The sequence below is a fragment of the Antechinus flavipes genome, chromosome 6, assembly GCF_016432865.1.
Source record: "Antechinus flavipes isolate AdamAnt ecotype Samford, QLD, Australia chromosome 6, AdamAnt_v2, whole genome shotgun sequence".
Classification (NCBI taxonomy): Eukaryota; Metazoa; Chordata; class Mammalia; order Dasyuromorphia; family Dasyuridae; genus Antechinus; species Antechinus flavipes.
In genome coordinates, this window is record NC_067403.1 from 225,427,310 (window position 1) to 225,453,432 (window position 26,123).

Genomic DNA, 26,123 nt, shown 5'->3' on the forward strand with positions numbered 1-26,123 from the left:
TCCAGTTGTTAAATGTGTCTTTAAGCAAATCACTTCACTTCACTGAAACTCAGTATTCTCACCTATTAAAAGAAGGAGTGGACTCCACAATTTCTCAGGTTCTTTCTAGATCTATGATTCTATGAATTCCTGAAAGAACTACTTTTAACATATAGACAAATCCTATTGGGTTTTTTAAATAGTCAATGTCCAGATTCATTATCCAAATTAGTAGATTTTGAAAAATTTCATACTTACATCTGGCATTAAATTTCTAACACACTTTTAGAATATTTTAAAGACCTTCTCTTAGAAAATTAATTGCAAAATTGCCTCTCTCCCACAACCTCCAAGCCAAACTACTTGAGTTCCGATACTTACAGAATTTCTAGAGAAGCAACTTCAGCTTTGGGGGAATTTTCTCCTTCCTGCTTTTCTTCTGGCTCTGTAAGTGATTCTTCCTCTACCCAAACTTCCGATTTACTTACAACCATGCTGGCTCCAGACACAACAGTACCACAAGATCCTAAAATCAGAGCTGGACAGAACAAAGAATGAAAGGATTTAGTCAATAATGGTGGCAGGGGTTAGTCATCTCTTTTAGAAGAAAAACTAGGAATGTGTGATAAAAAAGAATCCCCATAACTAAGAATTTCCAGCTTACAAGAAAGGAATTATCTTAGCATGTACAGAGCATCATGCATATTTGTTTGAGATGTTTCTTTTATGTTTTGTTTAAAACAACAACAAATTAGGCTTTTAAAAATATCTCATTTGAGATCTACTTTATCTTTAAGCAAGCCTAGGAAGAAGGTATAATAATTATATCCGTCTTTATTCTCAAAATAGGTATGTGATTAGCTATTCAATTCTGAGTATTCCAGTGGGTTTCCTTGTATCAGTGATGGAAACTTTCCCATATCACTGCCTGTTACCACATATTTATAACACCTGTCTTTATTCTAAGAATAAACATGTGACTATTATTACAATGGGTTTCCTTGGATTGGATATGTAAGCTTTCCTATATGATTGCCTGTTTTCCATACGAATGATAGAAGGATCATAATCTTCCCAAACCAGTCACATGAACATAAAGAATAAATTAAAAGTCCTTATAAATTGGAAGCCTATAAAACATTCTGAAAAGGATATGGAGTGAAATCAGGACATTGGTGGGTATGCTATTTCCATTAACTATCTGAGAAGAAAATAAAGTTACAAACCTAAAGGTCTAAAAAACATCTGGATGCCAACTTTTTCTGAGTTGTGAATATCTTTTGTGCATTGAAAGATTTGATTCCTCTGCTTATTCTTTGTCTTGTACATGATTCAGAAGGTCTGGATTCTGGAAATATCTGAAGATAAATGACTGAGGAAGAGTTGCTTTTTTTTTATTCGGTGATAGTCACTTTAGGATTGATCTACTATTCTTCACAGGATACATATATCTATTAAAAAAAACATCAGCTGGTTTTCATTAAAAAGTACAACATAGTACTGGAAATACATGAGATTATAGCAACAAAGAGTTTTAAACTTGGAAAACATTTTAGAGGTCCTCAGAATTTGATCCATGGACTCCTGGGGGATGAATGGGAGAGTGGAAAGGGTTACCAACCCAGGATCAGGAAAATAGAATTTCCTAGACCAATCTGTAAACTCTGCACCTCATTTTCTACTTCTGGAAGATTTTTGTTGTTCATCATGTTCAACTCTTCATGACCCTATTTGAGATTTTCTTGATATTGGATGGATTCTTTCTCCAGTTCATTTTACAGATGGGGAAAGGGAGCAAAGAGGGTTAAGTGACTTGCTCAGGTCACATAGCTAATAAGTGTCTGAGGCTGGGTTTGAACTCATGAAGTCAGAGAGTTTTACTGATGTCTATGCACTATGTGCAGTATGGCACCACCTAGCTGTCCCATGAGGGAATCGGTCTAAGTTAAATGATGTTCAGTATCACTCCATAGATAAATGAATGACTCGGCCGCTTACTGTCCATGTGATCTTATTTAATAAATGAAATATACCCTTAATTAGAGTTGCTAAAAGTAGCTGAATTAGCCATTAACTTTCTGCAACAGGTCACATCCACACATCAAGGGTAAGCGTGAATAAGTGTAATAATGTTTCATGGAGGAGGTTTAGAGGTCAATGTGATGATCAGAAAAGTCCTTGAGGTCAATTAACTCCTCAGGTCACCAGGGCTCAGTCTTCCAACACTGTATGGCAGGAATCTTAAAGATAGATTATTTTTTCAGACATGATCAATCTCTGTGGAAAAGACCCAAGCTGCTACAAGTCATCTCATAAGGGCTTTGTAGCATGATATTTTTTCAATAGGAAATCTTTTTTGCCAGGAGAAAAGCTTATTTAATAAGAGATCATAGGATTAAGACTAAAGGAGGCCTTAGAGAGAGTTTGGTCCAAATTTCTTATTTAATAGATGTGTTAGATTTAGGTCACCTAGTGACTTGTTCTGTATTCTTTCTCCTTCTTCCCCTTCCTCCTCCTCCTCCTCTCCCTTCAACTACTCTTCCTCCTCTTTCTTCTTCTTTTCTTCTCCATCATCATCATCATCTCCTTCTCCTCTTTTTCCTTGTCTTTCCCTTTCAATTTTCTTCTTTCTTTTTCTCTTTTTCCTTCTACTCCTCCTCCCCTTTCTAGGCTAAAATATTTTGTCCATTCAACTAATTTTCATATGAAATGAACTAGAGATATTTTGACTTTCATTTCATTTTTCTTATCCTCTTTAGCAACTTTTCCACTCATCATTGTCCTTTCTAAAACATGGAATACTGCACTGTACACAGTATTTCTGTTTTAGAACAGAACAAAAGAGTTTTAGGACTAGGACAAAAGAGTATCACAGCCACTTTTCTAAGCCTTGACGTCTCTTAATTCAGTAAAAAAAAATTCCATTAAAATTTAAAATTCCATTAGTTTCTAATGGCCATATACATTGTTGATGTATACCAGGGCCAAGGACCAATTTCCAATATAGAGAAAAGAGACCTCCTTTCAAATTGATATGCAATTATTAATTATTGCACTACAGACTTGACCCTTCAGTCAACTGTTTGGCATGCACCTGTGTATTCAGAAAATGGATAGGGCATTAGTAGTTGGAGAGTTGGAGTAGTAGGAGATCTTCAAGGATCGAAAGAGCTGATATGTTAGGGTATTTAGATTATTTCTTCTCATTCTTCATGGGCAGAGTTAGGAGTAATAAGGAGAGGTGGAAAGAGGCAGTCCATCCATCCAAATTAAATGCTTTTCTTGGTCTCCATATCTTTGGCAGTAGACACTTTAAGAAATATCTTACTAAAATTTAAGGAAACTATATCATAGTGCATAGATCACTGAACCAAGAGACAGAAAAATCTCAGTTCAGTTCTAGGTTCAGATGCTTACAAGTTGTGTAATCCTAGATAAGTCACTTAACTTTTTTAGTCTCAGTTTTCTCATCTATAAAATGAGTTAGGGTGAAGGAAATGGGAAATCACTCTAGTACCTTTGCCAAAAAAACTCCAGATTGGGCTGTAAATAATCAAACATGACTTAAATGACTGAAGAACAACAACAAAAGGAAATGCTGTTATAGTATTTCCCTGATCTATCAGTCTTGTAACAAAAGAGGAAGAAAGTTTAGTCTTGCATAACTTGAGTTCACAAAGGACAACAAGGTTCATCACCATGACTACCATCATCACCATTATCATCATTATCATCACCATCAATCTCTTTTCTTATCTTGTGAAACAGGTCCCATTGAGACATCTTTGTTCTGTCCATTTTAGTATAAACTTTATTTTCCTTGGCAGAGAAAACTAGAAAAATAAAAGCTAAGCAGATTTATAGTGTTTTCACCATCTTATCATCCCATCCATCCTAAATACCAGTTTTATCCCTTCTTTCAGCCTTCTCTTTTCCCAAATAAAGTTACAATTTAGTCTGACTGTTCAATCTCAATTAGTTCCTCATGGTTATATAGAATCTGTTTAGTAGTAGTAGTAGGCATTTAATAAATGCTTATTGGATTGGACTAAAAGAACAAAAAAAATCTGTCTTCTAATTGATAGGAAAGTTTTTATATTAACAGTCTACTCTAAAAAAAGAATAATAAAACATTTCAATCTCTTCCATATTAGAAAAAATTTTCATATAAAATTTTATTAAGAGCTATGTGTTTTAATATCATCATGAAATACAAAACTATAAATCCATTTATATATATATACATACATATGTATGTATATTTATATATATATACATACATATGTATGTATATTTATATATATATATATATATATATATATATATAGTGTAATGGGCTGAAGCTCGAGTTGATGCACTGAGGTCCCAAGCACAAGGCTAAATAGTAATTGGACCATACTCTATTAATATATATGCTTGGAGAAAGAATGGCTTCTGCCCACTCTTTGTGCAAGTCCTGATGTGTTGTATAGGAAATGACGTAGGGACGATTTTGGTCGGTGGAGGCAGAGGGGCAGGAAGAGAATGGAGAGAGACTGCTGGGTGGGTTCCTGTAGCGGCTACCCACATTGCTAATCCCCCTACCCCTCCACAGAGAATAAAGATCAAAGATTTTTCCCTTAACCTGAATTCCTGCTCCGGCTGATTTTAAAATACACGGTCATCACAATATGGCATTAAAGTTGTATGCCCAATAACCCTGAATAAAAAGGTAAAGAATAATAGTGCTAGTATTATTGAACAAAGCTGAATTTTCTGGCATTATAATCATAGGATTTAGAGTTGGAGGGATCTTAGCTTTCATCTAGTCCAGTCCCCTCAATTTACAGGTGAAAAAAAATGGAAATCTAAAGAAATCAAATGACTTGGTCATATAGATAGTAATTTTCGAATCAGTGGTCAAACTTGGGTCCAACTGACTCCAAATATAGTATTTTATTCACTAGGCTAAACTGCCTTAGAAAAAACCAATAGACTAGTTTAGCCCAAATGGATTTGTTATAGGACCAGTTAAAGCAGAGGGGGAACTATGTTAATAGGAATATTTAAGTTCAACTGAGACAAAAAGATTTCTTGAAAAACAGTACATTTCCTTCATTGAGTTACAGGTGCCAAACTTTGGGAATTAGAGAAAATCATTTGTTTTTACTATAAGATGATGGAAAGGGAAAACACAAAAGATGGAACGTTTAAAAATAACCCAAATTGGCCCAAATTGTTTTTGGGAACCAGAATTAGATTTAGTGTCACAGCCCAAGGTGCCAGGAATCTCTCCCTCCTCCAATTATCTTATATTTACTTATATGCATTGGAACTCTCCAGTACAATGAAAATTCCATGAGGTCAGAGTTTGTTTTCCTTTTCATTTTTGTTTGTCCAGTGCCAAGGACATTGCCTTGCATAGAAAAGATACAATAGATACTTGTTGAACTGAACTGAACTGAGTTGAATTGGAAATAGGTAGAAGTAGGTTCTGTATCTTTTTCCTCTTCAGGGATTCAGTAGCCCAATGTTTTATATATATATATATATATATATATATATATATATATATTCCTATCTGAGTTCTCTAGAAAAACTCATAATGTTAGAGGTAAAAAGAAACTTGACAAGGAAAAACTAGAATTGGGGGAGGAAACCCAAAAACTAACATAGAACATCACAACTGAGAGAAGCCTTAAAAGCATAGGAAACAGAGTACAAGAGCTGCTCAGAATATTGAACCATCCCTTAGGGGAGTCGAAAGGGACCTTAGTTGCCACCGCCTTTAAATCCTTCATTTTAGAGTTGTGGAAATCAAAGCCTAGAGAGGAAGTAGCTTATCTGAGATCACACAAGTAATTAATGACAAATAAACTCAATTAAGTTCTTACTATAGATAAAAGGAACAGAACTATGTAATAATGACAGGACTTGTTTTCAAGGATCTTCTAACCTATGTTGGACATTTAATATGGACTCAAAAAATATGAAGTTGGGATTTAGTCTTCATTAATCCTCCCTCCTCCATTTGAAGGATTTAAGGAAAAAAGATCAATAGCATTCTCCCATGAAGGGATAAGGATATGGCTCGTAATTGAAGACTAAGGGGGATAGTGAAGGGTTAATTTCATGATATTAAAACCCACAGAGAGTGACAGTGGCAACTACAGAGAGTATTAATCCTCTAGAGAAGGTCCCAAATATAAGAGAAATCTAGAAATTGATGGGAAGTTGTAGAACTAAGTGATTATGCTTCAGGGACAGACAACACAGCAAGTTGGAGAAAATAAAAATGTTACCTACCTCTTCTATCTCCATCACTGAGTCTAAAGAATTTGAGGAGGGGGTAGAAGCAGGAGATCTTCATATAGAGGGGGACTCCAAGTAATTCTGGGAGTTTACCTCTGTAAAATTGAAAATTGACACTCTATTTTGTATTATGTATTAAGTATTGATTGAGAATTTTATCTAGTACTTATGAATTAAAATTAGACTTAATTGTATATACATCTTACCATTAGAATTTACACTAGATTAACTTTCCCATTTCCGTGGCCTACAGCCTAGACTCTTTCTTAGGAAAGGAGGAGAGAGAACGAGTTGACATGGTCATAAGATGTTCTGCCTGATACTATGATTAATATTGGATCACTCTGGTGTAAGGGTTTCCAACAAAGGGCTTTCCAGAATATATTGATCGATATTTCCCATTGCCAACGATCTTAGAGATCTCCTTTTATGAGTAAGCCCACCCTCTAATATAGACTAATCACAATCTTGATTTAGTTTGTCCCACTGAACCTTAGGTAACCAAATGCATTAAAAAAAAATCTCAGCTCATCAAATGTGTCTCTGGATAGAAATCGTCCCTGATCTCTTTTATTGGCAACTGTTATCCTTGTTAACAAATTTATCATGCTCGGAACTTTGTGTCTCAATTTTTCTTAATGAAGTTTTCAATCAAAACATCCCTTATGGTTGTTCAATTAATAATATGTTTTGGTTTTATTCTTTTAAAATTAATTTCTCCCACATAAAGAGAATATTAGAGTGGGTCAATCATCAGTCAGTCAATCAAGTAGCATTTATTCAATGCCTATTATGTGCCAGGTACTATACTAAATGCATGTGCATTCACTAAAAGTCTTCCTTCTAGAACAAGAAAATTCATGGGAGAGTTTGCTGTTACAGTAGGTATTGAGGAAGTGGGATGCCTTATTTACCTTGCTGTTCTATTTTAATTTAATGACTTTTTCTTGGATCAAAATGCATTTTTATTGGCTATTAAAAATAAAACAACCAAGAAGCATCAGCTAGAGTTCATAAGAATGGATATTGATGGGGCAGCTAGATGGCACAGTGGATAAAGCCCTGGTTCTGAAGTCAAAAGGACCTGATTTCAAATCCGGTCTCAGACATTCAATACTTACCCTGGGCAAGTCATTTGGCCCCAATTACCTTACCAAAAAAAAAAATAGATGTTGATCTCAAGTTCAATCTAGGTGTAATTTTGGGCACCTATATTTGAGGAGCACTCAGGCTATAAGAAGTCACTTCCATCTGTTAAATACTGTGGTTCCACAAGCCTAATAGGTTGGGATGACATAGAAGTAAAGATCCAAGCAAAAGTACTCAGAAAATCTGAGACTCACTGTCAGGCTCTGAAGGTAATGCTACCTGAGGGTGATGAGATGGGTATTGATGATGAGAAAGATGTGGACAAATAGATAAGGAGAGAATATCTTCCAGGGATGGGAAAGGGCCATATGATGGCCTATAAGCGTGCACACAGAGAAAGTATATGCAAAATTGAGATACAGCTAAGAGCCATACAGAAGTGTAGAAGAGTGCCATGGAAGGAAGGAGGTCTGGTGTCAACAACAGATTGGATTCAGATAGTAAAGGCTTTAAACAGCAGGGAAAGACTATACTTTACCTTTAAGAAGAGGGAGGCAAGGGAGATATATTTTTGTAGAAGAAATAAGACCTGGGTATTAGAACTTTTGATAACTCATGTGGTAGATTCACTGAATAGGGGAGAGACTGTAACCTAGCAGACCAGCTAGTAGCTTATTGTAAAGGTCAAAGCAAGGAGTGGTGAGGTCCTGGACTGGCATTTCTTCTGCATGGTGATATTAACCATTTTTACGTTAGTGGGAATTTGAATCATTTTTCCCTTTCCCAAAAGCACTTGCATTTAAAGTTTCATCTCAACTCTCTAATTAAGGGCTCTATATGTATATCAAAAGAATTTCATGGATCATTTAAATCAGACAGGAAAAGGAGAGGTTCTTCATGAATCTCAAGAAACCCACATCATTAACTTGAGAGTGTTGGCCACCCCGATAGAAATTGTGCTAATGGTAATGTTGAATGGATGACATAACTTTATGTTAAAAATTAGTTGAGATGATTCTTTCTTTTAAAAGAGGTTGGAGATCTTGCATCTTGTTGCAGAAACAAAGTGTTAGGATTATATTACAATCCTAGTTTAACATACAAATCAGTAGGGTAATGATGCCATAATTTTAAGAGTATTGAGATTGCTGAATGTTTTCCTTTTCTAAATTCTTTTCTTTACCAGGTCATCTCTCTCCAGGTCTTTCAAGCAGAAGATTTCCATCCCTTTTTCATAGGACAGCCTCAGGGCTGCAGTACACCTGTTAAAAGAGATGGAGAAAATAAAGTTGTTTGGCTGTTCAGAACAAGGACTGGATTGGAAATCAGAGGATGCAAACCCAGCACTCTATGACCTTTCTGGGGAAAATGATTTCTTGCATTGATTAGAAAAATTATTATATTATCAATGGACATTGTGTGATTTTGTTTTTCCTTTTTTCCTGCTCCTCCCATGACTGTCTCCTAATCCTGCCGTATCCTGATCCTTTCCCAAAAACCTTGTGATTTGAAATTACAATTTCAAATAATTACATAATGTTAAAGATAGAAGAGATCTTAAAGATCCTGCAACTCTCTCATTTCTGTATGTGTTCATGTGTGTCTGTGTGTGTCTCTCGGTGTGTCCCTGTGTGTTTCGAGAGTGGTAAAACTGTGATTTCATTGCTGTAGGAAAATTCTAGCAGAGATCACCAATCTTTACGACAACTTTGTGAAAGAATGTGTGTGTGTGTTTGCAGAGTGGCAAACTCTTTTCTGTAGGGAAATACTAGGAGAGATCATTGATCCATGCTGGTGACTGTGCGTGCATGTATAAATCTTAGATTGTGACTAAAACACGGCAAAGTTAAGTGACTTCCCCACTATCATACAACTGGTCTCAGAGCTAGGATTTGAACTCTGAACTTCCAAATTCTAAGACCAGTCCTCTAACCTCTACTGAATATAATGTCTTTCCTAATTATGATTAATAATAATTATAATTGCAAAATTAATGATAAAATAGCTCACCTTTACCTAGCACTTTTTAAGATTGATAAAATGCTTTGCGCACGTGCGCACACACACATACACACACGTAATTGTTTTAGATCAGAAAAAGACATTTAATGTAATAAATGTTGATACATTTTCCTCTCCAGAAAGCATCAGAATTCTACTGGGTTTATTTCTATTTTGCAATTCTCATTGGTGAGACCTTCCACATTATGCTTCCTTTCAGAGTCAACATTTCTGAAGTAAATGAACTAAAATTTGACTGATCGATCTGTTTAGAATGTCAAGTCTAATAATCATATGTTCAAGTAGTGAGAAAATTCCCAAAGTGATTTGTAGAATGATGAAGACAAAGAGATGGAGTTCAAACAAACAAAGTTGAGATGGAGAGTTTCACAGAAGACCTGCTTACTGTCTCCAAGAATCTAGAGACCCATCATATGGAAAAGGGATTGGATTTATTCTGTTTGGGTGCAGAGGGCAGAATGTAGAAACGTGAAGCAAATGAAGGCTTGAGGTAAGGAAAAATTGCTAACAATTAGAACTATGGGAAGGATCAGGCCAATTCTAGAGCTAATGAATCTCCTCAGTGGAAGTCCTTGTGTATGCTGACTGACCACTTTTTGGGGGCATGATAGTGAGTATTCTTTTCAGGGCATCGGTGATAATGATGACTTCTGCGGCTTCTTATCAACTCTTGAGTCTGTGCTAAATTTGTGATTCTCGTGGACTTTACTTCAAAGGATTAAAATCAAAAGGGTATGACATGATTTGCTTTCAGCAGCCACAAATAACTGAGTTTAGCATCTTGCTCCTAGGAATAATTAATTAATTAGTACTGGAAAGTGCCTAACAGCAGATATCTCCCAGGAGATAGTAGACAGTGTCTCAATGGACATACCCAGAATGGTCTCCTATCTATACTGATCTCACCCTGGTCCCCTTACAAAAGGTAGCCTTCTCAGCTTCCCATTTCGCAGTAGTCTTGCCTCAGCCACAAAATTTATGAAGATAATTATTTTTAGATATAATTGTTGATAATTAGAAAGATAAGACTCTTCCTGACCCTTTTGGAGATTTTTTTTTGGCAAAGATATTCAAGTGGTTTTCCATTTCCTTTTCTAATTCATTTTACACATGAAGAAACAGAGGTAAAAAGCATTAAGTGACCGGTACAAGATTACACAGCTAGGAAGAAGCTGCATTTGAACTCAGATAGATGAATCTTCCTGACTCCAGACATGTCCACGACCACCACCTAGCTGCCCCCAAAATAATAATAGATAGGACTTGTACAATGCTTTAAAGTTTGAAAAGCAGTTTACATTTTATTTCATTTTATCCTCAAAACAATCCTGAGAAGGAGATGCTATTATTATCCCTATTTCATAGATGAGTAAACTAAGGCAGATAGAGATTGAGCGACTTGTTCAGGATCACATAGTCTGAGGCTGGATTCGAACTCAGATCCTCCTGATTCCATGCTCTAATCTCTATAATTAAATGATAATTGTTATTAAAATATGTTTTATTTGAAATACTGAACAATAGCAAATTAAATAAAATATAGGTGATAAATTCTATTAACCTGAATATTCCCTTATCTAGAAGAGCCCCTTCCCTGGCCAAGATACAGTTCAGTGATTTAGGCTGGAGCAATTGCCAGAAGTAGCAAACCTCTAAAACGCAATGCTGATGACCTGCCTAAATATATACATGTTAAGCCTTTTTTAAAACTCTGAAATAAAACCTAAAATAAAATTTTAGCGAGGAGTATAAAAACAGAGAACACAGAAGCTGTTTAATAACTTTCTATGTTAAAAAAAGGTATGGATTATTTTAAGGGCACTCTGCTTACATTTTTTATCTAGCAGAATGAACTAATTATGAAATGTATGCGTCAAAGATTTCAATTTCAGGCTTGATTTTACTTTGAAGATTAATTTTTTTTTATTTTATCATCTTTACAGGCAGCTCAGTGGCCAGCCTGACTGAATGTTACTCATTGTTCACTGGTGTATGAAGTGTATTTAATCAATGTGAAGAAAGTGATATTAAACTATTATCAGCTGCCTCAAATGTTCTAAAAATCTCCCTCCAAAGGTCAAGAGGTAACATCTCTACTAATAATATGAAAAACAGTGTATTTAACTTTTCCTTTACATCAAAGATTTTCAATGATCTAAGAATTCTTTTGTCAAAGTAATGAAAATATTGAAAGTGATTTCTTCTGGTTTTTTGATCGAGTGTGTGTGTGTTTCCACCTTTTCCTGAAGGTTCTGTTTTAAACATATAAGAAAAACTCTATATTGAAAGCATTTGCCAAATTATGTTCCATGGACCCCAGTTGGAGTCATGAGATGCAAGTAAGGGTTCTATAGAGAAAAGTTTCTTAAACTCTCAGTTGTAGCCCCATATGTAGCCCCATATGGGCCATATAACTGAATGTGAGAGTTGTGAAATTATGACTTCTTATTGGTAAATGTTTCATTTGTATACCTATTTTATATACCTATATAGCTGGGGTTACATAAAAATTTTTCAGGTGAAAAGGAGTCCTGAGTGGGAAAAGTTTAAGAAATCCTGCTATCGAGAATTGTTAATCATAAGCATTATTTCCCCCCTCAAATAATTAATGTAAAATTATAAAGTTACCTCAATATTTCTCACACACACATAGTTGATGTGGAATTATGTACTTATTTCAATGTTTCCCTCAAATAGTTAATATGAAATGATATACTTATTTCAACATTTCAAAAGATGTAAGACTTTATCAGTGTGAGTTCTACCAAAACTGGTCATGGATTAATACATTGCTGTGGCCAAAAAAATAATATTTATAATTAATTAACATACTATCACCTGGAAGCCATCTTTCTAGTAAGGAACCTCTCTGAACTTAGGCTCATTCTCAAACAATAGATATATACTATAGATATACACCATCTGTTGTGTCCATTTTCAAAGCATTTCAAAGAAGGGGATGCAACAATGCTTGCACTCTGCTGGAATATCTTCAAGGATTAGATTACCTTACAAAGTTACATTAAAGTGATTCTGAGGTTCTGTCTCACACCCATCAGACTGGAAAATATGAATACAAAGAAAAATCTTAAATGTTACAGAAGGGTAATACACTGCTACATTGTTGGTGGAGCTGTGAATTAGTCCAAACATTCTAGAAAGTAGTTTGCAGGTAGACTCCCAAATTTACTAAACCATGCATGCCTTTGGCCAAGTAAGGGATTCTTTTACTAGGTGTATGCTCAGAAAAAGATCAAAGAAAGAGGAAAAGCATCCATACATACAAGAAAGCCAGTGATAAAAAGCAAAAATTCGAAATTAAGGGAGTGTCCATCAATTGAGGGATATTGCAACAAATAATGCTATCTGAATGTGATAAAATATTATCGTGCACTAAAAAATGAACAAGGAAATGGGAGATATATCAGCCAATGCAGAATTTAATAATCAGAGGCAGGAGAACAATAAATAGCTAAACATCAACATTGTGAAAATGAACAATCTTGAAAATCTCAAGAATTGCTATCAATCATCATTATATAGGTCCAATGATGAAGAAAGCTATCCACTTCATGACTTATTAATACATAGGATGAACCAATATTTTGGATGTAACCGATATAAAAATGGGTTTTATTATGCTCTTTGGTTAAAAATATCTTTCTTTTTTCTTGATCTTTTTGGTATTTTTTTTAGTAAGCAGGGGACAGAAGGGAGAAAAATGCTTCATAATTGAAAAAAACAATTGAAAATTGTTTTAAATGTAGAGTTATCTCTGGGGATACAGCTACATGTACAACAAAAATACCTACATGTCAATTTTTTACCTGGAGGATGTGAACTTAATTTTAAAAAACATTTTGATAATTATAATTTCATATAATTAGTCTGCTTTGTAACCAGTGAGGCAGCTAGATGGCACAGCAGATGGAGTCAGTAAAGAGCTGAATTCAAATCCCACCTCAGATTTACTAGTTGTGTGTATGCCATGGGCAAATTATTTAACTACTTTTAGCCCCAGTTTCTTTATGTGGAAAATGGACCTGGTAATAGACTTTATCTCACTGGGTTGTTCTGAGAATCAAATGAGATAATCTACATAAAATGCCATGCAAATCTTAAAATGCTGCCTAAATGCTGACTATTCTCATCAACTTAGATAATGTATTTTATACTTTGATGAATCTTATTCTGAGAAGAAGCCCCAGAGGCCTCACTATAGTGGTCCATGTTGCAAAAATGGTCAAGAATCTCTGCTATGTCTGGTCATATTTTATATCCACATATTTTAAATCATTCCTCTTGTTCAGTTTTTTTTTCAGTCACGTCTAGCTCTTTGGGACCCCATTTGGGGTCTTCTTGGCAGATTTGGGGTCTTCTCCAGCTCATTTCAAAATGGGGAAACAGAGGCACTCAGGGTGTTAAGTGACTTTCCCAGAGAAATACAGCTAATAAGTGTCTGAAGCCAGCTTTGCACCTGATGATTCTTTCTTGTCCTCACTCAGTGCTCTCTGCACTATGGTATCACTTAGCTGCACTAAAGTGGTTCCATCTATCTGATTATCCTGGACCCATGCCCTTGTAAAAAGGATTTATGGATTCTGTCACCATTCAGTAACCAGTGAGGAACAGCACAAACGGAATGGTAGTCCTGGAGTCAAGAAAACTGAATTTGAGGGATCTGAACGTGACCTCTAATACTTATCCTCTCTGTGACTAGAGGCAAGTTGCATAGCCTCATCAAACTTCATTTTGCTCATTTGCAAAATGAGAAGAATGATATCTGTAAACCTTATGCCAGAGGATTATTGTGGTACTCAAGGGAATCAGAGGATTTTACAGATGGATGTTATCTCTTTGGGCTTAAGCTGGATGATTCCTCATTTCAACATTCCTCTGTAACAAAGGCTTTTCCAGCTTTTCCTTGAGGACTTCTGATGGGGAAGGGTCCATCACCCCCTCTTGAAGCATCCCACTCCCATTTGGGGAGGCTCTAATTATTAGGAACTTTTTCTCTCTATCAAGCAAATCTCATCAATTATTTCTACAGGAGCAAAGTTTACTGGCTCTGCCTTCTGGGGCAGAACAAGTCTGATCCCCTCTCTATAAAAATGGCAACCTTTCAAATACTCAATTATATAGCCAGCTTTCCCTCTCCAGGCTAAACATCCCCAGCTTAGTCAACCGATCTTCAAATGGCATGAATTTGAAATCTAGAAATTTTAAATCTATTTCAACAATTGGAAAGGGCTGTATGATGATGTAGAGCTAACATAATAAGGGGAGAAGAAACAAGTGTCTTAATATCCTCAAATGGTATTAAGGAAATTAAATAAGAAAAACAGAGGATGTGGGAATTTATATATTCTGTTTCGAGGTTTTGGAAAGGAGAGGATAAAAGAAATACATTCATGTTGAAAGAAAGGAGTGAAACTGGGTATTCCTCATAATTAGGACGTGAGAGAAGAACAGTATAAAAACATCAAAGAAGAGCTGGACAAAATGGGATCAAAAATGCTTCTCACTCTTATGTGAGACAGGCCAGAGAGGATTGAAAACACACACACACACACACACACACACACACACACACACACACACACGTGAATGAAATTAGTTTGGTCTAGAAACATATCAAATTTAATAAAGGGAAAAATCAGGCTGGGCAGTGATGCTGCCAGGGAAGAGACAGCCACAAGTAAAACAAACTTCCTGGTCCTGAAGAGGAGATTAAAAAGAATAAAAAGAACAGCAAAGTATTAGACTCTAGCAGGGGTCCTCAAACTTTTTAAATAGGGGCCAGTTCACTGTCCCTCAGACTGTTGGAGGGCCAGACTATAGTAAAAAAACAAAACAAAACAAAACAAAACTTTGTTTTGTGGGTCTTTAAATAAAGAAACTTCATAGCCCTGGGTGAGGGGGATAAATGTCCTCAGCTGCCACATCTGGCCCTCGGGCCGTAGTTTGAGGATCCCTGGAGGGTACCCATCAGTTGGAAAATGGCTGAACAATTTGTGGTTCCTACATTGTGGAATATTCCTTGCTGTAAGAAATGATGATTTCAGAGAATTCTGGGCAGTATAAAACTTACACAAGTTAAGCAAGCAGAATCAGAACAATTATAAAGACAATCACATTGTAAATAAAAATAGCTTTGAAACAAACACAGAAGGACCCTAAAAAGTGCAGTGACCAATCATGTCTATGATGCAGTTGTTGTTTTTTGCCCTTTATTCTCTCTTTTTTTTAATTTTTTATTTAATAATTACATTATATTGACACTCGTTTCTGTTCTGATTTTTTCCCCCTCCCTCCCTCCACCCCCTCCCCTAGATGGTAAGCAGTCCTTTATATGTTGGATATGTTGCAGTATATCCTAGATACAATATATGTTTGCAGAACCGAACAGTTCTCTTGTTGCATAGGGAGAATTGGATTCAGAAGGTATAAATAATCCGGGAAGAAAAACAAAAATGCAGATAGTTTACATTCGTTTCCCAGTGTTCTTTCTTTGGGTGTAGCTGCTTTTGTCCGTCATTTATCAATTGAAACTCAGGTCTCTTTGTCAAAGAAATCCACTTCCATCAAAATATGTCCTCATACAATATCGTTGTCGAAGTGTATAATGATCTCCTGGTTCTGCTCATTTCACTTAGCATCAGTTCATGTAAGTCTCGCCAGTCCTCTCTGTATTCATCCTGCTGGTCATTTCTTACAGAACAATAATATTCCATAACCTTCATATACCACAATTTACCCAGCCATTCTCCAATTGATGTTGCCCTTTATTCTCAAAGAAGACCGTGACCTCAGGGAGGGGATGCTATGACATGCAAGTGGATTGGATTTAAGTGAGGGAAGGTTGTTCAAGATCACCTGCCTCACTTTCCCCTCCAGAACCATCTGGGTCCAATGGCAAGATATAGATCAAGATGGCTGGAGATGATACAGAGATAATACAGAATATTACCCAGGAAGGACTCAAAGTACAAAAAGAGATGTATGTGTTTAGACTTAGTAAGAATTCGTTCTGTTTAACTATGCTTATTCATTACAAGGGATTTTTTTTAGTGTTTTAATTGGAGAATGATGATAGGAAGAGCTAGCAAAGTCTACGCCATTTTAAAAGACATTGCAAAATCTTAAACTATACAGAAAATAACAATGATACATGGAAACAGGACAGTTAAAAAGTACAGTGGAAAACTTATTATGTTCTTTTACTTCAAAGAAAAGCAAGTAGTAAGAAATAGGAATTCACAGTTTCATTTGTAATTTTCTTCTGCATGTATGGAAATACTCTTTTGAATTTTTTAAAATCAGAATAAAAGTGAAAGTAAAAAATCAAACCTGACAAGTGACAAAAATGTTATCAGGGTTGTTCAGTTGGTAGGACTCAAGGGTTACACTAAAGATGCGTACTTGGTTGACCTAAAGTCAGACAATACAAGATTAAATTAGTCTTTTATATCAACTTCATAGAGTGATTTGAATTTAAGACTTTTAGGGGTGGGTAAAAAGATGTAATTCGTAAGAAAGCTGACTTTTTCTCCCTGCCTCCTGCCCCATCCCCAAATGGCACAACTAGGCAAAGTGTGGAAAAGCAGATTTCAGTTTCATTTAAGGACAAACTTCTTAACAGAGCTGGTCAAAAGTAGAATGGACTGCTTTGAGTCATGCATTTGCCCCTCATTTGAGTCCAAAAGAAAGCTGGGTAGTCTTGCATTGGTGATGGTAAGGACACTGGACTAAATCACTACTACATATTCATCCAACCCTTGAGATCGAGTGAAACAGAGATGATATGATCTTTATGATGATTTGTTGTTTTGTATAAATGTCAACTATTTTGATAAGCAATGCAATAAATAATAAGCTAAACATTAGAAAGGGAAGTTAGGGGATATTGTGAATAGAGGGAGCACCGTGATTGGAATCAGGAAGTCTTATCTTGTGTTCAAATCCAGTTTCAGATACTTCTTAGATGTGTGATCCTGGGCAAGTCCCTTAACCCTGTGTGCCTCAGTTTTTACTTCTATAAAATGAGCTGGAGAAAACAAATGGAGAACCACTCCAGTATCTCTGCCAAGAAAACCCCAAAATGGGGTCACAAAAAGAGAGACAGTTGAACAACAGCAAAACATTAGAAATGGAGAAAGTTCACATCAGCTGATTATCTTTCAAATACTCAGTTTTAAGATTAGCATAAGGAAGATGTTATGTTTTGTCTTACTTAGTATCCCCACCACTTACAACAAAAACTTAATATTTGTTGAGAAACTGATATGTTCTTGTTACAAGTATCATTACAGTGTAGAAATTTGTCTTTCACATAAGTTGATCTGTTTTTCATCAAGATATCCAAGTTTAACTTACACTTTCTATATTATTTCCTGTAATTAGATCCTGAAATAATTTCTATAGCTCTGAAAGGGACATTCCAATATACTCCAATTTTTAGCCTGGCTCTAGCCAAGCAGAAACTGTTTTCAGAAAATCCCTGTCTAGATACCATGAGCTCTTTTTCCCTGGAACCTTAGCTGAATTCAAATGAAGGTAAATTCTGATATTTCTCAAGGAACTATAAAACTACAGAGGCCTACAAAGATAATAATTAATTTAACCTTCTCATTTTACAGAGGAAGAAATAAATGCAGAAAACTTGGATGACTTGTTCAAAGTCAGATAGAGAGCAAAAAAAAAAAAATTAGGATTTAAATTTTGGATTTCTCAGGTTCTCTGACTTTGAATTTATGGTAATTTCTTACAATGAGGTAATTTATTATTTTAATTATAAAAAACAGTTTTTCTCAGTACATTAAGAAAAGAGTCTTGGCTATCATGCACCTACAGCAAATTGCTATTTCAAATCAACATATGAAATTAATTTTCTTATAAATTCAATTTATTTTGCTTATAGTTGGTGAATAATGTATATCACAGTAGATAATATTTCACATTATTTCCTTTTAAATTATTATTGCAAATGCAATAATATTTGCAAAGCACTTAGCATAATGCCTGGCATGGAGTAGGTGCGTAACAAATGCTTTTCCCTTTCTCCACCATGGGAGCTATGTGTATAGTAAAAAAAACATTGAAATTATAGTTTAGTACCAACTTTCCTTCTTATTAGGCCTAAGACTGTAGGGTATTATTTTTCCCCTCTCAACAACTTCAGTTTTCTCATTTGTAAAATGGTGAATGATGATATAATATCCCTATTACGTGCGTAATATGGGCAAAGAAAGTACTTGTCTTATATACTATGGAAATGTATGATATGGTTTGGGAGTCAATGAAATCACCTCATTAAGCTCTCCTCTGGTTAAGAACTGGTCACATAGAGGTAAGGTTATTCTAGAAGGGATCTTCAACTCCAAAATGTTCCTTACTGGCTTGGTTTGTTGGCCCCTCCATGATTTATGGCCCACCTTAAAAAGAAGACAAAATACAGATTAATAATCTCCCCAACAAGGAGGAAATAACTGAAACAGGCTTTTGGTTATATAATAAAGCATTAATATTTTATTGGCATCTTTTGTTTTTATATTACTTCATTTCTTAATATGTCTCTCTATAAAGCAAAGCATCCTTTATTAAAAAGAATAAAAATGTGAAGGTGGGTAAGCAGTTCAGTAAAAGTAATACATTAATATATTTCTACAGTAAATGTATTTTTCCATATTTATAATCTCCTAAATCTGAAAAGGAATAAGGGAACACCACTTTAAAAAAATATATCACTGATGGCTTTAACCATTTCCAAATAATTGAATACTCTTTTGAATCAAAGTTCAATAGTTAGACAAAAGTAAGCAAAAAAACTAACTAGCAAGTACTACTAAAAAAGCATATAAGTTTTCTTTATGATAATCCTCTCTCTACTGAAAATCAAGTAAATATCTTTATTATTTAATAATAAAGTCTTTATTAATTACCTACTGTCTACCAGGGACTGGGCTAAAGGCTGGGAATACAAAGAAAGGAAAAAGACAATCTTTGATCTCAAGGAGGTTATACACTAATGGGTAAAGGTGTGTTTTATCATTTACTCTTCTGAATCTTGATTAATTATAGGTCAATTAGTCAGTCCTAAATAGTCAATGACAATCAGTTTGGTTATATTTTTGTGCTATTTTGTTTACATGATTGTAGTCATTTTGAATAGATTTTTCTGTTTGCTTTGCCCTCTTGACTGTCTCAGTTCATACAAATCTTAGATTTCTCTGAGTGTTGTGTGTGTTTTTGTGTGGAGAAAGAGAACGAGAGAGATAGAAAGAGAGAGAGAGAAAGAGAGAGAGATTCTTACAGAACAATGATATTCTAGTACATTCATAGATGATAATCTGTGTGTGTGTATTTTTGTGTGTGTAGAGAAAAAGAGAGAAAATGAGAGAGAGAGAGAGAGAGAGATTTTTACAGAACAGTGATATTCTATTTACATTTGTAGATGATAATTTGTTCTTCCATTCCCCAATCAATTAGTATCCACTTTATCTCCAGGCTTTTTTTACCTAAAAAAGTAGTGTCATGAACATTTCGGCATATATGGATGGGAGTTCTGTATTTGATCACTTTCCCAAGTGAGCCTATGCCAAAATGTAAAATTATTGGGTCAAAGGAAATTAATAATTCATATCACAAAATTTCAAATATTCCAGATTAGCTAGAATCATCCATAGTATTTTGATGTGCTAATCTTCTTATACCTTCTCCACATAAGAGTATTCCCATTTTTTCAAATGGTTTTTGCCACTTTGATGAATAGGAAGTAAAATTTATAGTTGTATTAAATTTGTATTTTCATTTTTAGAAATAATAAGAGTAGCAATCATAGTTAGGAACTATTAATACAATTTTGTTTATATAAAATTATAAAGACCTTGAAAATTAAATTAATAGAACTAAAATGAAAATAGAAACTGAGAAATGCAAGAAAAATGAAAAAAACCGGATATGAAGATTTAAAGGGAGTTGATACAAATATATCAGCCAAAAAGTCATTTTCTATTTGCCAAAAATCATATAGTTTTAAAATAAAAATGTAAGCAAAAATATATGAGAGATGCATCAAGGAAAAAATTAATTCAAAGCTATAGTCACCTAAGGAAAGTTGTTTTCAGGAAAAATGACCCACAAAAAATCCCCTATACTTTAAGAAGGCACCAGCAACCTTTAGCATCCAGCACAGAGTCACACGTAAGGGAAACTTACTCAAAATATTATTAACAGATTAAAATACAATAAACAATAATCAATTCAGAAAACACAAGAAGAGACCTAATATAAATGAAGATTTAATAATGAAAAACTAAAAAAAAATGTGAGTAAAAGAACAAATCACTGGAACAATAACTAGGTGAAATGATGAGACATGATATATCACAATTTCTGAGATGCTACTTTACCAATCCTCAAAGGAAAAATTATATTCCTAAACTTATAAAGCAATAAAATCAAAAAAGTATTAATGAGCTGAACATATAATTTAAAAATTAGAAAATCAACAAATGAAATAAACAAAAATAGGAAACTTTAAAAGTAGAAGTACATGAATTCAAAATCAAAAAGGCTATAGAACTGACAAACCAAAGGTGAATTATTTTAAAAGATGAATAAAATAGCAAGCCTAACAAAAACAAATAGCAAAAAATTAAATTAATAAAATAAAATTATAATAAGCATAGAAGGCATAAAAATAATTATCAGAAGCTATAATATAGTTATGTACAAACAAAATGTAGAATTCAAAATAGAAGATTATGCACAAAAAATTCCTAATTTATATAATATCAAACAAGGTCTTAAATATTCCAAACTCAAAAAAAAAAAAGAAATTGAATAAATTGTAAAGAAATTACCAAGGGGATAAAGAATTAAGAAGGATACTGGTCAAGATGAATTGGCAGATCACCTACTGAAAAAGATCCCCAAATGAAAACTCCAAGGAATATTGTAGCTAAATTGCAGAATTATCAGATCAGGGAGAAAATACTGCAAATAGCAAGAAACAATTCAAATATTGAGGAGCCACAATCAGGAATACATAGGATTTAGCAGCTTCGGCATTAAAATATGGGAGGACCTATAATGTGATATTCTGGAAGGCAAAGGGACTTGGACTACAACCAGGAATCAACAACCCAGCCAGAGTGAGCATAATTTTTCAGGGGAGGAAGTGGATATTCAATGTAATAGGGGACTTTTCAATCATTTCTGATGAAAAGACCAGAAATGAACAGAAAATCTGATTTTCAAATACAAGATTCAAGAGAATGCACAGTAAGGCAAACAAAATGGAAAAGGAGGCAAAAGCCTATTGTCCAAGATTTTGGGAAGGAACTAAGGGAAGACTGGGGGACAGGACGCTAAGAGCTAGCATTATAACTCTTTGAGATTTGCAAAGTGCTCTGTTATCTATCTTTTATGTCATTCGGTCTTCACAATAACCTTGCATGGGTGATGGATAGTAGATAGAACTCTGGGCCTGGGGTGAGGAAGGTTTGAACTCAAATATGGCCTCAGACCATCATTAGTTGGAGGATATTAGGCAAGTAACTTAAACTTTGTCTCAGTTTCCAACTGTAAAAGTGGAAATAATATTAATAACCTACCTCCCAGGCTTGTTATGAGGATCAAATGAGATTATATTTGCAAACACTTAGCATATAGAAGGCACTATATACAGTAGTACTATTATTATCATCCCAATTTTATGGATGAGAAAACTAAGGCTGACAAGTTTAAATTATTTGCTCAGATTCTGAGACAGGATTTGAAATCAGGTCTCCTTGATGCCAGGAATATATATATATATATATATATATATATATATATATATATATATATATATATATATATATATATATATATATATATATGGAGAGAGAGAGAGAAAGAGAGAGAGGGAGAGAGAGAAAGAAGAGAAAGAGAAGAGAGAGAGATACATTATACCACATAATCAGGGAAGAGACATGACAACTGTATTCTCTAACACTTGAAGTGATCTCTTGAGGAAGAGAGATTTGGTTTATTCTAATTGGTCCCTAAAGTAATAGAAGAAATAGGAAAAGTTGCAGAAAGACAGAGTTTAGCTTAATGCAGGGGAAATTTTCCTAGCAACAAGCAATTGAATGCCAAGCTAGGAGTACAATTTCAGCCTCAAATAATTACTATGTAAACCTGGGCAAGTCACTTGAGCTCAGTTTGCCTCAGTTTCCTTAAACATAAAGATAATAGCACCTACCTCCCAGGTTGGTATAAGGACTAAATGATATAACATTTGTAAAAGAAGTGGCACAGTGCCAGGCATATAGTTTATGCTAAATAACTATTGGCTCCTGTTATTAATAATAAGAACTGTTAAAAGAGAGAATTAGATGCCTTGAGAGGTAATGGGTTCCCTTCAGGAAAGGATTTCCACCTTGCACTTGGAAGACCACTTATCAAGAAAATGTTAGAAGGGATTCCTGCTCAGCAATGGATTAGATGACATGACCTCTGAGTTCCTGTCTATGTCTGGGATGTTTTGGAATATAATGTGCTCATTGAACTCAAGGCTCAGAGAATAAGCTCCTCAGCCCTCACATCAAAAACACTGACAGAAGATGGATGGCATCTTATGTGGGGAAAATCCTTTTACAAAATAATGTGTAGTTGTAAGGAATGAATGCATTTATATTTGTTCCCATGGTGCATATGAGAATAGCTTTCTTTTGTGGATGAGTCATAAAAGTAATAATTTATCTAATCATTCATTCTTTAATGAATATATATATAGAATTAGCTATTCATAAAAGAAAGAAAGAAAGAAAGAAAGAAAGAAAGAAAGAAAAGAAAAGAAAAGAAAAAAGGAAAGGAGGGAAAGAAGGAACAAAGGAAGGAAGGAACGAAGAAATGGAAGGAGAGAGGGAGGGAGTAAAGAAGGAAAGGACATAAAGGAAAGGAAAGGGAAGGAAAAGGAAAGGAATGACACCCTTATGATGATGGGTCTTTCTATCTCTCAGCAGTTCTGTATAGGTCTTCAGTGGCCCCAGGAAAGGGGTGAGAAAGAAAAAGTATCATCTTCACCAACACCTTCAATCACTTCATCATTCACTGATCTCTCAGGATATTCTTACCTCATTTTTCTCCCTTCTTAAACTTAACTGTGTAGTTAACCCAAACTATTTCTATTACTACCCAAAACTAAACAAACTCTTAACACTTGCTTCAAGTCTTAGGACAAACAACAACTCAGAGAAAAAAATCAGTCAAGATATCCAGGGCTTTTGCCCTTTAAACAGTGACCTGTCTCATTCCCTTAAGGTTCTTGGCTATAAGACCTCTCATCTTTTGACACACTGGTGTCAAAACCAAAAAGAGCATAGGGTTATCTCTAATTAGCTCCCACAGACTCAAGTCTGTCTTTTGAATTAAACTTATTTCAATGGAATTAATGGAAAAAATGCCAATGAAGGTGGTCTAGCTGTGCCAGACCTAAAACCATATTATAAAGCAGCAGTCATCAAAATCCTTTGGTACTGGCTAAGAAATGGAATAGTTGATCAGTGGAATAGATTAGATTCACAAGATACAGTAGTCAATGACTATGGTAATCTAATGTTTGATAAATGCAAAGACCCCAGCTTCTGAGATAACAACTCACTATTTGACAAAAATTTCTGGAAAAATTGGACATTAGTATAACAGAAACCTGGCATTGACCCATACCTAACACCCTAAACCAAGATAAGGTCAAGATGACTTAGACATAGTGATACTATAAGCAAATAAGAAGAACAAAGGGTAGTCTGCCTCTCAGATCTGTGGAGAAGGAAGGAATTCATCGCCAAAAAAGAACTTGATACAAGTTCTTTGTATATAGAATACAAAATGGATAATTTTTATTATATTAAGTTATAAAGTTTTTGTACAAACAAAATGAATGCAGACAAGATTAGAAGGGAAGCAGTAAACTGGGGAGGGGGGTGGAATTTTACATGAAAGGTTCTGATAAGGCCTCATTTCTAAAATATATATAGAGAGAATTGACTGGAATTTATAAGAATACAAGACATTCTCCAAACAACAAATGGTGAAAGGATAGGAATAAACAATTTTCAGATGAGGAAATTAAAACAGTTTCTAGTCATATGAAAAACATTTCTCTAAATCATTATTGATCAGAGAAATGCAAATTAAGACAACTCTTAGGTACATCTTACCAATACACCTCTCAAATTGGCTAAGATGACAGGAAAAGAAAATGGGGAAACTGGGACACTGATACATTGTTGTTGGAGTCGTGAACTGATCCGGCCATTCTGGAGAGCAATTTGGAACTATACCCAAAAAGCTGTCAAACTGTGCATCCCTTTGACTCAGCAGTGTTTCTATCAGGCCTATATACCAAAGAGATCTTAAAGGAGGGAAAGGGACCCACATATGCAAAAATGTTTGTGGCAGCCCTTTTTATAGTGGCCAGAAACTGGAAACTGAATGCCCATCAGTGGGAGAACAGATGGCTAAGTTGTGATATATGAATGTTATGGAATATCACTGTTCTATAAGAAATGACCAGCAGAAGGATTTCAGAGAGGCCTAGAGAGACTTACACAAACTGAGGTTAAGTGAAGTAAATAGAACCAACAGAACATTGTATAGGGCAACAATAAGATTATACAATGATCAATTCTGACAGACGTTGCTTTTTTCAGCAGAGAGGTGATTCAGGCCAGTTTCAATGGTCTTGTGATGAAGAGAGCCATCTGCACCCAGACAGCTGTGAGGATTGAGTGTGGTCACAACACAGTAATTTCATTTTTTGTTGTAGTTTATTTTTTGTTTTCTATCTCATTTTCTCCTTTTGGTCTGATTTTTCTTGTGCAGCATGATGATTGTGGAACTACGTATACAAGAATTGTACATGTTTAACATATATTGTTATTACTTGTCATCTAGGGGAGGGGTGAGAGAAAGGGAAGGAAAAAAAATTTGGAATACAAAGTTTTTCAAAAGTGAATGTTGAAAACTATCTTTGCATGTGTTTTGAAAATAAAAAGTTTTATTTAAAAAAAGAATTAAACTTCTTGGGACAGGGTTTGAGTATCTCTGTGGGAGACCTTCCTCTAGCTTGTGATGAGCTTTCTCTATGGTTCCCATTCTTAAATCTCTGAAGGTCAAATTGTATTAATCAACACTGATGCAGGTATTACTCAACTAGCACACGACTGAGAGAGCTTTGGGATTTGAGGAATCAGCAGTATCTCAACTACAAACCCTTTCCTGCATTGCAGTATGCTCAAGAGGTAAAGCTAAATCCAGGAACTGAGGTCATTGTCATTCCCAATCAGCTTATCCATGTACGTAGCCTTCCCTATACAAATATATGCCTTTAAAGTCTGAAAAAGGCTTTGAACTCTCCTTTATAGAGACAAACTCTTTATTTCAAACTGGCCTACAAAGTGTTCCATGGATTTGGAATTCGATTTCCCCTTTCTCTGTCATTTCACAGATTTTCCACCAAACATGGAATAAAGTATTCCCACTCCTCTCCCTCTTCCCTTCTGCCTTTTAGTTCTTATCTTTTTTCAAGACTTATTTTGTTGCCACCTCCTGTGGAAGGTGGAGAATCAAGGGTGCAAATTTGAATTTTATAACAGGGAATATCTCTCCTAAATCTTCAGAAAAGGATAAGAAAATAAGCATCTCTTAAATACCTGAAGAGTGAAGTAGACAGACAGGACCTCTGAAAAGGT

General features: G+C 34.9%; 1 protein-coding gene across 1 annotated transcript in view; it reads right to left on the reverse strand.

Moving 5' to 3' along the window:
- Positions 1-26,123, reverse strand: part of LOC127541529 (doublecortin domain-containing protein 1-like) — a 183,806-nt gene that overhangs the window by 66,490 nt on the left and 91,193 nt on the right. The window contains exon 3 of the mRNA XM_051966760.1: positions 361-517. Within this exon, the coding sequence (XP_051822720.1) occupies positions 361-517 (157 nt within the window). The remainder of the gene's footprint in view (positions 1-360; positions 518-26,123) is intronic.